Source organism: Peromyscus californicus, unplaced genomic scaffold (genome assembly GCF_007827085.1).
Source record: "Peromyscus californicus insignis strain IS unplaced genomic scaffold, ASM782708v3 Scaffold_4__1_contigs__length_199733344, whole genome shotgun sequence".
NCBI classification, from domain to species: domain Eukaryota; kingdom Metazoa; phylum Chordata; class Mammalia; order Rodentia; family Cricetidae; genus Peromyscus; species Peromyscus californicus.
The window spans coordinates 83,400,254-83,412,410 of record NW_026294562.1 but is presented as its reverse complement, the minus strand read 5'-3'; the positions used below and the strand labels follow the sequence as shown (position 1 = coordinate 83,412,410).

Genomic DNA, 12,157 nt, shown 5'->3' with positions numbered 1-12,157 from the left:
TGTTTACCTGGGCATAAGCTTCAATCCCATTTCCAATAACTTGCCGCATGCTGGACAGCATCACCCTCTCCACCTGCTGCAGCCACTTTTCCACCATGCCCTGTGGGGAAATACAACAGCGGGAGGCAGCAACTGTCAATCAAAGCTGGACAGAGACCGTGGCAGGCGTCCAGATCTCTTTCTGGAGCCGGATTCGGGGGTTGCCACCTCTTCAAGTCAATATTCTTTGACTGATTGCTTTATGCTTATTAACAGTTGTCTAGGAAGTGTGTTTCCTCTAGAAATTTTGTTTGTTTGTTTGTTTTTCAAGACAGGGTTTCTCTGTGTAGTCCTGGCTGTCCTGGAACTCACTCTGTAGACCAGGCTGGCCTCGAACTCACGGAGATCTGCCTGGCTCTGCCTCCCGAGTGCTGGGATTAAAGGCTTGCACCACCACCACCTGGCCTGCTCTTGGAAATATTTAATACACGTTCCTTCATATCATTTTCTCAAGCCAACAGCTTCTTAGGAGGCAAATGAAATCTTTATTCTTATTAATAAAATAAGTTTCTCCTTTTTATATTTTATTGCATGCACATGTGTCTGTGCATGGATGTGTACATGTGAGTGCAGGTGCCTGAGGGGACCAGAGGCGTGACATCCCTTGGAACTGGAGTTACAGACAGTTGTGAGCCGACGGACAGAGGTGCTAGGCACTGCAATTGGGTCCTCTGCAAGAACAGTATGCCCTCTTCGGACGCTGCTCTTTTCCACGGGGCTGGGAATCACTTACATTTTACTAGTTATCAAAGGCCATCCGACTTGTAGTGGCAGCACCCTCTGTGATCTCAGCACCCAGGAAGTCCAAAAAAGAGGACCTCAAGCTTAAGGCCAGCCAGGGCTAAATAAGTGAGACCCTGCATCCCCCTCCCCAAAAGGTGTACATATGAAAAGCCAGGTTGGGGGTGTGTGAGATTTCTCATTGATTCTATGTTTTGTGTGACTGGATCGTTGTCTACCTGGGCTCTGAAAGCATCATCAGGTCACCTGGAATCTGATCTCTGCTACTGCATCAACTTTATTCGAGATCTTTCCACAGTTTTATTTGTCCCATGGCCTACAATATAATCCCCATCTTAGAGATGGGTAAACTGAGGCCCAGAAGTTGGAGTAACTTCAAAATGATTTAGTTATTAAGTTATGGAATCTAACTGTTCCACACCCCAAACTAGAGTTCAAAAGCTTAGCCCAGGGAACCCCCTGCTCTGGTTTGTTCTACTGTGGAGAATTTAGCTCCCCCTCAAACACACAGGGGGATTACTTTGGCTTTTGCTGGGTAGATTGTCTGTATGAAGGGAACAGTTTCTTTTTCTGAGCTGATCATGCCCAGGATTTCCAGATTGTCTGTGAACTCCAGCTTGGCGATTCCTTCAAAGCACTTCTTCAAGTGTGGCTGCACACGGAGTGGGTCCTTTGTCTCTGACAAGATCTCCAGAAGTTCATCATTCGACAGGAAGAAGAACCTATTTCAAAGTAAAGAGAATGTGGTCATGGGGAGCTCTTTCGAGGACTCGAATTTCTAGCAAGGAGATGCTCCTGACAGATGGGTCCTCCTGGGTGATTACTAGCTGCATCCCAAGGTCTTTTCTAGGCCTGGCTCCTCTCCTCCACCACCCACCTGGTGTACAAAAGGTGAAGAACTTTTTTCCTTTTAAAGTTTTATTTATTATGTATACAGTGTTCTGCCTGCATATCTGCCTGCAAGACAGAAGAGGTCACCAGACCTCATTACAGATGGTTGAAAGCCACTATGTGGTTGCTGAGAATGGAACTCAGGACCTCTGGAAGAGCAGCCAGTTCTCTTAACCACTGAGCCATCTCTCCAGTCCATGAAGATCATTTTGACTCAGAGGGCAAGAGAAAGAATAGGAGCAGGCATGTCTGAGCTCAGCACGGTGGGGACTGGAATGACAGCTTGGCTCTCATCACTGCTTGTACTTCAGGATTGCCTGGGGAGCTCCTAAGAATTTTAATGCCAAGATCCAAACACACAGAGAGTCCCATGTATCTGATGTCTGATAAGGTCTGAGGAAATCTTTAATATTTTAAATCCCAATCAACCTTAACATGCAATCAGTGTCAAGAACCTCTGGATAAAGAGAAGAGAGATTGCTCTTCCTTGTCTCTAGATATGCCAGAAAATGTTAAAGGTAGAAATAAAAAGGCATGTGAAGTACGTTATACACTTGCATGAAAATGCCCTTATGCAATCCAGCACAGCAGACAAAAACAGTGTGTTTGTAATGAACCTATGTGCAGGCAGAGACCTCTTCTGTCTTTTAAGTGGAGGTAGTAGCCACTTCCCCACTTGCTCAGACTCTAAAGATGCAAAATCAAACCTTCAGAAAATGTTCAAGGTATCAACCTCTTTTATGAACCTGAGACTGAAAATTCTACAAAGAAGGGCTCCATGGGATTATGGTCTTACTTAATATGATGGATTACAAGTTGTTCATAGTGTTTAGTGAAGACAATAGAGCCAGCCCAAGCTAAGAGGAACACTTGACTAAGGCATTTCTTGATCTTAGGCCATTTCTCTGTCTTGCTTTGGCTAGCAGAATCTAGTGAACATAGGTATATTCAAGTCCCAAGCCTTAGACCCTAGGAGACCTTATCATTGACACACCTGATGCTCCTGTGACCATGTGAACAAACCTAGGCTAACCTTCCTAGTGCCCAAGCAACAGGAATCCAACCACCAGGCAAAGGATTAGGACCGACTCCAGTTGACTATAATCACATTGAGTGAGCTCCAAGGAGAAGCACCATTCAGTCAAGCCCAGCCCAATGTGCCATACCATACAATTGTGAGCTAAATAAATGGCTGTTGTTTTATGCCTCTAAGTTCTGGAGTGTTTGTTATGTAGTAAAACAAATTTATATACTCTCTGCAGTATTGAGAAAGTAGGAAGAGTTCAGTAACTACTTTTAGGCTGACTGAATAGTCAGTACCTAGTGAGGATGTCAGTTTCTACCATTTCTAAGTAATATTCAAATGGGTGATCTCTGTTAACTTATGTTACCTCTAGTATGTGTAAGGCCCAAAGGCAGAATAACAATGTAAAATATTTTAGCATTCTGTATTTTTAAGGTAAAATTAATTTATGTGGCAATCACCAACAGCTCAAAGTATTCAGTAAGAGTGATTGATTTTATTTTACAAAAATTCATGAACTTGAGATATTCGTGTGAGTGTTTAATGTGTGTTTAACTTAGGTAGAAATGTAGCTCAAAGAGATTAAATATTTGAATGTCACATCAAGATTCCTTGGGTTTGAATTGCAGCTTGGACATATATCAGTTTTGTCTTTCCTGGGGGAACATCATTATTCTCTCACTTATAAAGTCAAGATAATAATAATGATCCCAATGTTACAGGATTATCCTAAGGATTATTTAAGTATAAAGCATTTAGTGTGGTGTTCTGGCACAAGATGTAAATGCTGTATTAGTGTTGACTGTCACTATTAGTACTAGGAATGGCAGCAAAAGGCTAGAACCAAAGGCCCTGAGGCTGAAGAGATGGTTAAGTGGTTAAGAGTGTGCCCTACTCTTGCAGAGGACCTGGCTGCTCACAACTGCCTGTAGCTCCACCTGCAGGGCATCCAGTGTCTTCTTCTGGCCACTGTGGGCACCTGTACTCATGTGCATGCTCCTACACATGACAGATATAAATAAAATAAAAGTTTGAAAGTGTTTGTAAGAGCCCACCATCGGGGGTTTCCAGAGTTTAACCTCTTCTCAATGGTGTGATTCCAAGTTAGTGTTCCTTCCACTATATGTGCTTGCTCGTGTTGCCTAAAGCAAGACTCACTGGCCATAAGTAGCCAATGGGTCTCACTTTCTGAGACACTTTAAAAGATTCAGTGGTGGTCTGGAGAGATGGCTCAGCAGTTAAGAGCATTGGCTGCTCTTCCAAATTCAATTCGATTTCCAGCACCCACATAGGAGCTCACAACTGTCCCAGGGGATCTGACACCTTCTTCTGGACTCCTTGGGCACTAGGCATGCAAGGGTGCCCAGATGTACATCCAGGCCAAACACTCATGCACACAGAATAAAAGTAAAATTAAAAGTAACATACAATGGTCTTAAGTAGCTAATGGCTACTTTATAAGACAGAACAAATAAAGAATATTTGGGTCACTGAGAAAAGATTTATCAGAGAATCATGTGCTAAACAGATACCAAGGGAATTTCTCCCATAGAAAAACCCCAAGCTATCACCACTGTGACTATAAAAGCCTATACTGTTCTCTTGGTGGAGAGTAGAGAGCTAAACTTCATATAAAGCCACATTATAGTTTTTGTTGGTGTCTTTTGAGGCATAGTCTCAAGTAACCCTAGTTGGCCTCCAACTTTGTAGCTGAGAATGACCTTGAAATCTTGGTAGTCCTGCCTCCACCTACCAAGTACTGGGGTTATAGGCATGAAAACCTACATCCTAATTGAGTTGAATGGCGTGGAGTGACCAGCCACAGTGAACTCAGAAGTATCCCTCTTAAACCACATTGACTTTTATGTAAAGCATTAACTTTTGTGGGAAAGTTACTTGGAGCTATAAATGTTAATGTTCAAAAAATTAGCTGACATTTTTCAAACACTTCTGTTTTAAATGTAGCTCAGTGATCTGCACAGAAAACAAATGAACTGAGAGCCATTAGTATTATCATATCTCAATTTCATAGTGGGGAACCTGAGTCTCAGATAGATTTGCTGAAGGTATTCAAGAGAATAAATAGAAAAGCTGAGATCACAAGAGAGATCTCTTTAGCTCTAAATAGCAGGTCTTAATCATGACTACTATGCCCTTTACTGGACAGAAACAATATTATTAGCTGGCCGAAGTAAAGATGTAACCCTTACAGAATCCATTTAGCTTCACTCTAGATGATGGCCGTGGAGGTATGTTAACTCCTAGATGTCATCCCTTGGGAACCAGGGAAGCAGGAATGGAATAGAATCCAACTCTAACAAGAAAAATTTAATTCCACCTACATATGACCTCAAAGGGTAGGTCCAAATGAAAGAACCATCCTGGATACCTGGGGAAAAATAGCCTCTTCTTTTCCAGGTAGTCATTCAGCCCCCGCTGGATGTCTTCCAACAGAATGTTGGCTTCCTGAAGCTTCTCAGTCATTCTTGGCTGATCAGCTGCCACCAGAACCCTGGTATCTTTCACCTGGGAGACACACACACACACACACACACACACACACACACATACACACACACACACACACACACACACACACACACACACACACACACACACGGTGAGAATCATTATGGGTACTCAACGTTGGTCATGGTAATGAAGTCATGACCAACTCACCAACTAGTGATGCTGCCCACCCAAGTAGCCACTTCCTGATGCTTTCCTAGTCCCACAGGGCTAGCTGCTCACCAAGCATGACTGCATTTCTTCAATCATGGCTAGCTGGGTAGAGGTTGGGCATCACAAATTCAGAGTCAATTTCATCTGAACATTTTGGGGGTCTAAAACATAGATCATAGCAGTCTGTGCTGGCCTGTGCTGAACCCTTGATCAAGGAGCTTTGGGCCATGTAAGGATCATCTCCTGCTGGCTACTCTGTGGCAGAGCAAGCCAGTCTGAAGGGAGAGCCCCAGGTGGCCAAAGTAGAAAGAGAAGTATCAGCAAGAGTATAAAAAGAGTACTTGTGAGCTCCAGAAGGTTTCCTTGGCCCTCTGTTGACCCTTGGGAGGCCTTGTGCTCTATGAATGACCCAATAATTTTTCTTGGCCTACACTTAGTGGGTTTCTATTATGTGCAACCAAAGAAGGATAACTAATGTAAAATCTGCTCCACTGGCTGGGTCTTATAACTGCCCCCCCCATACCTCACCCCTAGAATCCAGACCACAAGTAATCCAAACAAATATACTTCATTGAGATAAATTCTCTGATCATGTACCACAATTTGAGTTTTTCAAAAAGGGAAAAATATATCCTCTCAGGAGATACACCTTACACACGTGTAACTCATCCTTCCATGCTTGGTTCTACTGTCCCCTGCTTTGGAGGTCTCCCTGACACTCCCAGGCAAGTGTATTGCTCCCTATTGCCTACACACCACGTGCACACATCACAGCTTTTGTTCATTCAAGCCTGTGCACCTCATAACAGAGTTGTAAAAAAAGTGGAAATCATGTTGTTCTTCTCAAATATCTTCTGACTTCTAAGATCATATCTGAGTCATCATATTTACCAAAAAAACCCATTAAATAACTGAGTATCAGTATGCACCACTATTTGAAATCTAAAAGGATTCCCAACCTATGAAAATGGTACTGCATCACTCTTTAACAAAGTCTTTTCTCATTAGACATGATAGTTAAATAATGTCAACTGCTAAGAGTTATCTCCAGGGAGGTAAGATTTCAAAAACTTTCTCCTTTCCATATCCCATATTTCCATATTTGAAGTTTTAATAAATTACAGCAATGATATAAAATGTCAAATTTAAATTCCACTTGGTAGTTTCAAGGGACATAGACACAATGTACCATGATAATATTTTTTGCTGGTGAGATGCAAGAGATAAAACTCACCGCCTGAGTCATGAGTGTTTTCCAGTAAGAATCCACAGTGCCAAATTTCTTGCCCTCTGCTGGCATCTGGGCTATGATGTCCTCTGAGCTGAAGATTGGTTCCAGGTACAGCCAAGTGACTTGGCATTTTAACCAGGCATCCAAATTTTCCTGTACCCGAACTAGCTTTTCTTCCCATTTCTGTGAGTGTAGAATTCCACATCTGAATCAGTAACCTGCCACTCTGCAGCACACACCAGTGAGTGAGCACACAGATGGATGGATTCATTGATTCATTGACTCACTATTCACTTGTTTAAAAAATACTTATTGAAATGTATCTCATGTGACTATAGTTTCAGGGAACATGGATATAATGAAACAAAGAGTCTTTCGCCTTGTGAAGCTCACATTTTAGTTAGATAACAATAATAAAGCTTATTCTTTGATGAGTGATGATCAGGGAGCTTTATATATATATCATTATATATGTGATTAATATATATATTATATATATATATATATGAAAGCAATTTAATTCAACCACCTTATGAGATGTTAACAAATCTATGTGGGTTGGAGAGATAGCTAAATTGATAAAGTTCTTTCCTCTATACCAGAACTCAGGTTAAAACAAACAAATAACAACAACAACAACAAACTGGGTGTAGTGACATAAGCTTGTAATCCCGGTGCTGGAGAGGTGGAGACAGGCAGGTCTCTGGAGCTGGCTGGCCGTCAACCCAGCCTGCTTGACTAGTGACAGTGCTTGTCTCGAAAACAAAACCAAGAAGATCACTGCCCAAGACTATCCTCTAGTTTCCACAAGTGTCACACACACACACACACACACACACACACACACACACACACACACACACACAGTGTAATGGAGATATTAACAAACCTCAAGTTTACAGATGCAGACTCTGAACACAATAGTTCAAATAGCTTCCCAAGGTCACACAGGTAACAGTAAAGGCAGAACCAGAATACAGACCCAGAGGTCTGGACCCAGGAGGCCTATGCCACTTTTTCTTTTTCCCTTGAGCTAAGACATTTTCCACCTCCCAATCAATCTCACTTCTATAGACAATGACTAAGGGGGGGCTAAACTCTTAGGGTCATGTGGCTCATATTCTAGATTACCATAGACTATAAAATACTTGGCAAATATATTTTTGTTTGACATAGTCAAGCCTCATCTACTCCTTGGGCAGACTGCTCCAGTGGCTCGGGAGGCCACGATCTTAATTATGCCATCACTGCTCTCAGTCTTGTGTTCATTCCTCCTTTCATTCGTCCATTCAGGGAAAGGGAAGTTTATTTTTCCATTGAACTTGAGAACCCCACCCCTCCTCTGAGAAACTGAGACCTAATAGGCCACAACAAGATATACAATGGTTGTTTTCTTACCCGACATTCTGTTTCTATTGGCTTGATGAATGCAGAGCCACACATTGTCTGGGTCTTTATCACGTGATCATCGAGTAGCAGTTGAATGTCATCAACTGCACACAAGATGCTTGTATCCTGCCAATAAAGATGCCCACCCAGTCAAAGTCAAAATCATGAGACCCATTTGCCTTGCCTATCCCATTATCCATGCTGGTTCAAGAAGGTTCCAGAAGGCATCTATGTCTCACAAGACTTTTTCATCATAAGATATTTATTTATTTTGAGACAGGTTCTCAATATAGATGTTCCCACTTCAGCCTCTGAAGCACAATGCACCTGGTTCACATTGGTTACTAAAAATACTCATTGTCAGACAGGAGCAGTGGGGAATGCCTATTATCTCAGCACTCTGAAGGCTGAAGCTGAAGGGACACATGAGTTTGAGGCCAGCCTGGGCTACTTCATAAGATCTGTCTCAATAAACAAAATGAAACAAAACAAAAGAAAGATTTTACTGTTTGACTTATTTGCAGAAATCAACCTAACCCAGACCTAGAGTCTGTTGGGGAAAGGACAGTCCCCTTCCCCAGGTTCCTTTCTCTCTGACTATTTGCTTTCCTGGCTCCCTCAGGGAACATCAGCTTCCAGTCCATGGGCACTAACTACCTAGGTCCATGTACTGTAGCCAATCATAGGGGTTCTTGTAGTTATTTTAAGATGAAATTCAAAGATTTTTTTAAAATTTCAATTCATGAGTTCTCTTTAAATGTCTACTAATAGAAGGACATACTTATTAAGTTAATTACACTTAATCCCTTTGTAAACAAAGCTTTGCTTGCTTGTTCTATGTGTGGTCACATGATAAAAGTACATAGATGTGTAGCTCCAGCTTGGAACTTCTGTCTTATACATTCGGTGAGTTCTATCTTGCTATCATGTAAGGGTATCGCATCTGCAGTCACTTCCTATGGGCTGTACCCTTTTCCCTGAGCTGTTGTGACAGACAGACTGCTGATAGTCCGCCACCTACAGCAAATCTGGTCTTGCTTGCTTTGATTTTACTTTCTTCAAGCTTGCAGACACAGATGTAGATGCAGATATAGATGATGTAATTGCAGATATGGACTAAATCTGGCCTAGGATATATTCTTCTGTCTATCTTTTCTCAGTGTGTCTGAAAAGCATGTCTAGCTCTTCATAGACTGGAGTCTTCACTGTCATTTTGCTATTGCTTTTTGTTGGTAGCTACTTCAGTCATAAACTTTGGAGGTAAATCAGGACTAATGAACCTGCTCATAGGTCCATAGCTGAACTCTTCATCACAGCCCAGCAGCCTCTAGAGCAGTGTCTGACCCAATCAGAATGCACAACTCCAAGCTTATGGAACATGGGAGACTTGGCCTTGTTGGGAAAGACCCAGTAATGAACTCATTTGCCTCCAGTTCTCCTGCCTCAAACTGACTCCTGGATGAGTGAAACCAAGGCCTTGTGACCATCAAAATCAATGAGAGAAATAAGTCACAGGAGGAGGATGATACATTGTTTAGAGAGAAGGGAAGTGCTCAGATATCCAGGGTTTTGGTTCTAAGTTGAACACTCAAAAAATGGAGTACTGGAAGTGTGGTCACATGGTAGAGTGCTTTCTCAACAAGAACAAGGCCCCAAGTTCAATCTCCAGCACTACGGAAAAGAAAGCCAGGAGGGCAAGTGCAGATAGATGTTCAAAACCCAGAAGGTGGGAGAGCAGGGGAAAAAAATCTATTGTGATTTTCTTTTTAAGTATCCCAAATGATTCTGCTGTGCAGTTAGCATTTGGGATGCTGTTCTAGGTGTGAATGGGGAGCAGTATGTGAATATCTACCTGTGCCTTCCACAGTGAACTGGGCAGCAGTCCTCATATCTACCTTATGCTTCACCACAAGACCAAACTAGACCCTGGGGTTATCCAAGCAAATGTACCTCCACATTCATTGCACAAACTCATATCTATCTGCAGGCACCCATGAAAATAGAGCAATCCACACCCTTACAATTCAAACTGGTTTGTAAGTGTCGGGGAATTTGCTAGTTCTGGAGAACCCCAGATCCCACTCTCATCCCCACAAATTAGTTTAAAGAGATCCTGAAGGAATTCTTGTACACATTAACATTTAAGAAGTAAAATGTGTTGTTGTCCTGATTCTGAAGGACCTGAGTTGGTGTGTGTGTGTGTGTGTGTGTGTGTGTGTGTGTGTGTGTGTGTGTGTGTGAGTGTGTGTGTGTGTGTGCATAGTTACACAAGCCTGTGTTGTTCTTGAGACATGTTAATTCAGGAGACTCACTCCATTCCTTTGCACTAGGTCAAAAGACCCTTTGATTTTGAGATATATGGCTCCAGTGGAGTGTGAGAGCAAGCATGATGGAGGACAGGCAGGCAGAGGCAATACCCATGCAGAGGGTTATTCTTCTATGAGGTCTGTTGCATATAGAATCATGTCTGTATCTACTACATAACACACAGGGCTGCTTTCAGGGAGTTACCACTGGACTGACTCACAGTGTCCCTGTACTTCACAAAACTGAACGTCATGTTGACCCAGTCTGACTTCATCTTCTCTAAGTTTTTCTCCAGAGAGTATTCCTTGCTGGCAGCTGCACCAATGGGCTCCAGCCTGAGGAGAGAACACACCAACACTAACATCAACAGGCAGTGGCAGATACCTGAGGAGGAATTTCAGCTCAGTCTTCAGAGATTTCCAAAAGTTTTAATTTCAACAAAATGCTTTCTCTAAGGTTTGCCAGCTACTTTCAATGGATTTCCTGTTCTGAGTACTGTTGTCTTTTGGGGCTGTTTATAAATTGAGTGTTTCTCCAAAATTCCCACTGAAGTTCTAATCCCCAACCATTCAAAATGTGACTATATTTGAAGGGTGTTTAGTGAGGTGATTATATTAAAATGAAGCCATGGAGGCCAAGCCTAATCCAACATGACTGGTGTTCTTATAGGAAGAGTTGATGACAATCACATAGAAATCAAGAGCATGTGAAGACACAAGGGAAAGATGGCTATCTATATGTCAAGGAGAGAGGCCTTCAAGGAGCCCATAGTCATGGACTCCAAGACCCCAAAAACTATGAAAAATAAGTTGTTAGCAGCCTAACTTACTTGGCTCCTAAGGAATGACAGCCAAGGTGTCATCTGGCCTCCACTTGCACATAACACACATGCATGCACACCCCCTCCACATTTGTACCTCCCACTCACAAACACACCTACGATGCTCACCCCCAAAACAAACAGAAATAAAAACAGCCATTCAGATAATACAAATGATCGCCCTAGAATCCCAGGGCACTCGGGGAGGGAGAAAACAAAGAGATCGTTCATCACAGTGTGCTTCATGGATCTTAGTAGCTGGAGGTCATCCTAGTTTGCTGTTTAAGAGAAAACAGGCCCATGAAGGCTGAGTGGTTTGTTCCAAGTTCTAAGAGTTGGGCAGAGTCTCAGGTCCCCAGAAAGCATTTGTTTTTAGTTTCCCTTTGAAATGAAATCCCTAACTCTTTCTAGTTCCAACTCTACAGCAGGAAAAGAGATAGCCACTTGGGTATGTCAGCCCAAGTGGGAGTCATTGATATTTTCAATCACAGTGACCCCTGAACCAAAACCTGTCTAGAACGAGGGATAACCCTTACCTTTCAACAAATTTGCCGAATCCAAATTCCAGCATGTTCGCAAGGCACGTTGTCTCTGTGGGCTTTATCTCATAGCCAACAATCTCACTGATCTGCAAAGAAAGGACGGAGACAAGGAGTGGTTGTGGAAGGTAGCATTGTCCAGTGGAACCTCGGTAAGGATGGGAAAGTTCATTGTCTGCACTGTCCAGCATTGTAGTCACTAGTCCCAGGAGGCAGTTGAGTGCTAAACTGGGGCTAATGCGAGTGATGAACTGAATTTTTGTGTTCAGTTAGTTTTAACTAACTAATACTCAATGAAATGACCACATGGTTCTGAGGGGTCAGACGGCTGTTGCAGAGCCACACCGTTATCTGGTTCTTCCAAGTTTGTCTCCCAACCAGTTCCTGAGCATCCCAATGACCAGAACAGAGCCTCAGTTGTGCTTCAAAGGCCTGTGGAAAGCTCCCCTGTGATTCAATCTGTAGTGAGTATTTGCTGTGTGTGTGTGTGTGTG

At 42.6% G+C, this 12,157-nt stretch overlaps 1 protein-coding gene across 1 annotated transcript in view; it reads right to left on the bottom strand.

Annotated features, from left to right (window-relative positions):
- The window catches only part of Dnah3 (dynein axonemal heavy chain 3), a 173,785-nt gene that overhangs the window by 108,646 nt on the left and 52,982 nt on the right, over positions 1–12,157 (bottom strand). Inside the window, 7 exon segments of the mRNA XM_052711765.1 lie at positions 8–100; positions 1,301–1,502; positions 5,085–5,221; positions 6,612–6,791; positions 8,007–8,123; positions 10,525–10,639; positions 11,661–11,752. Coding sequence (XP_052567725.1) covers positions 8–100; positions 1,301–1,502; positions 5,085–5,221; positions 6,612–6,791; positions 8,007–8,123; positions 10,525–10,639; positions 11,661–11,752 — 936 coding nt within the window.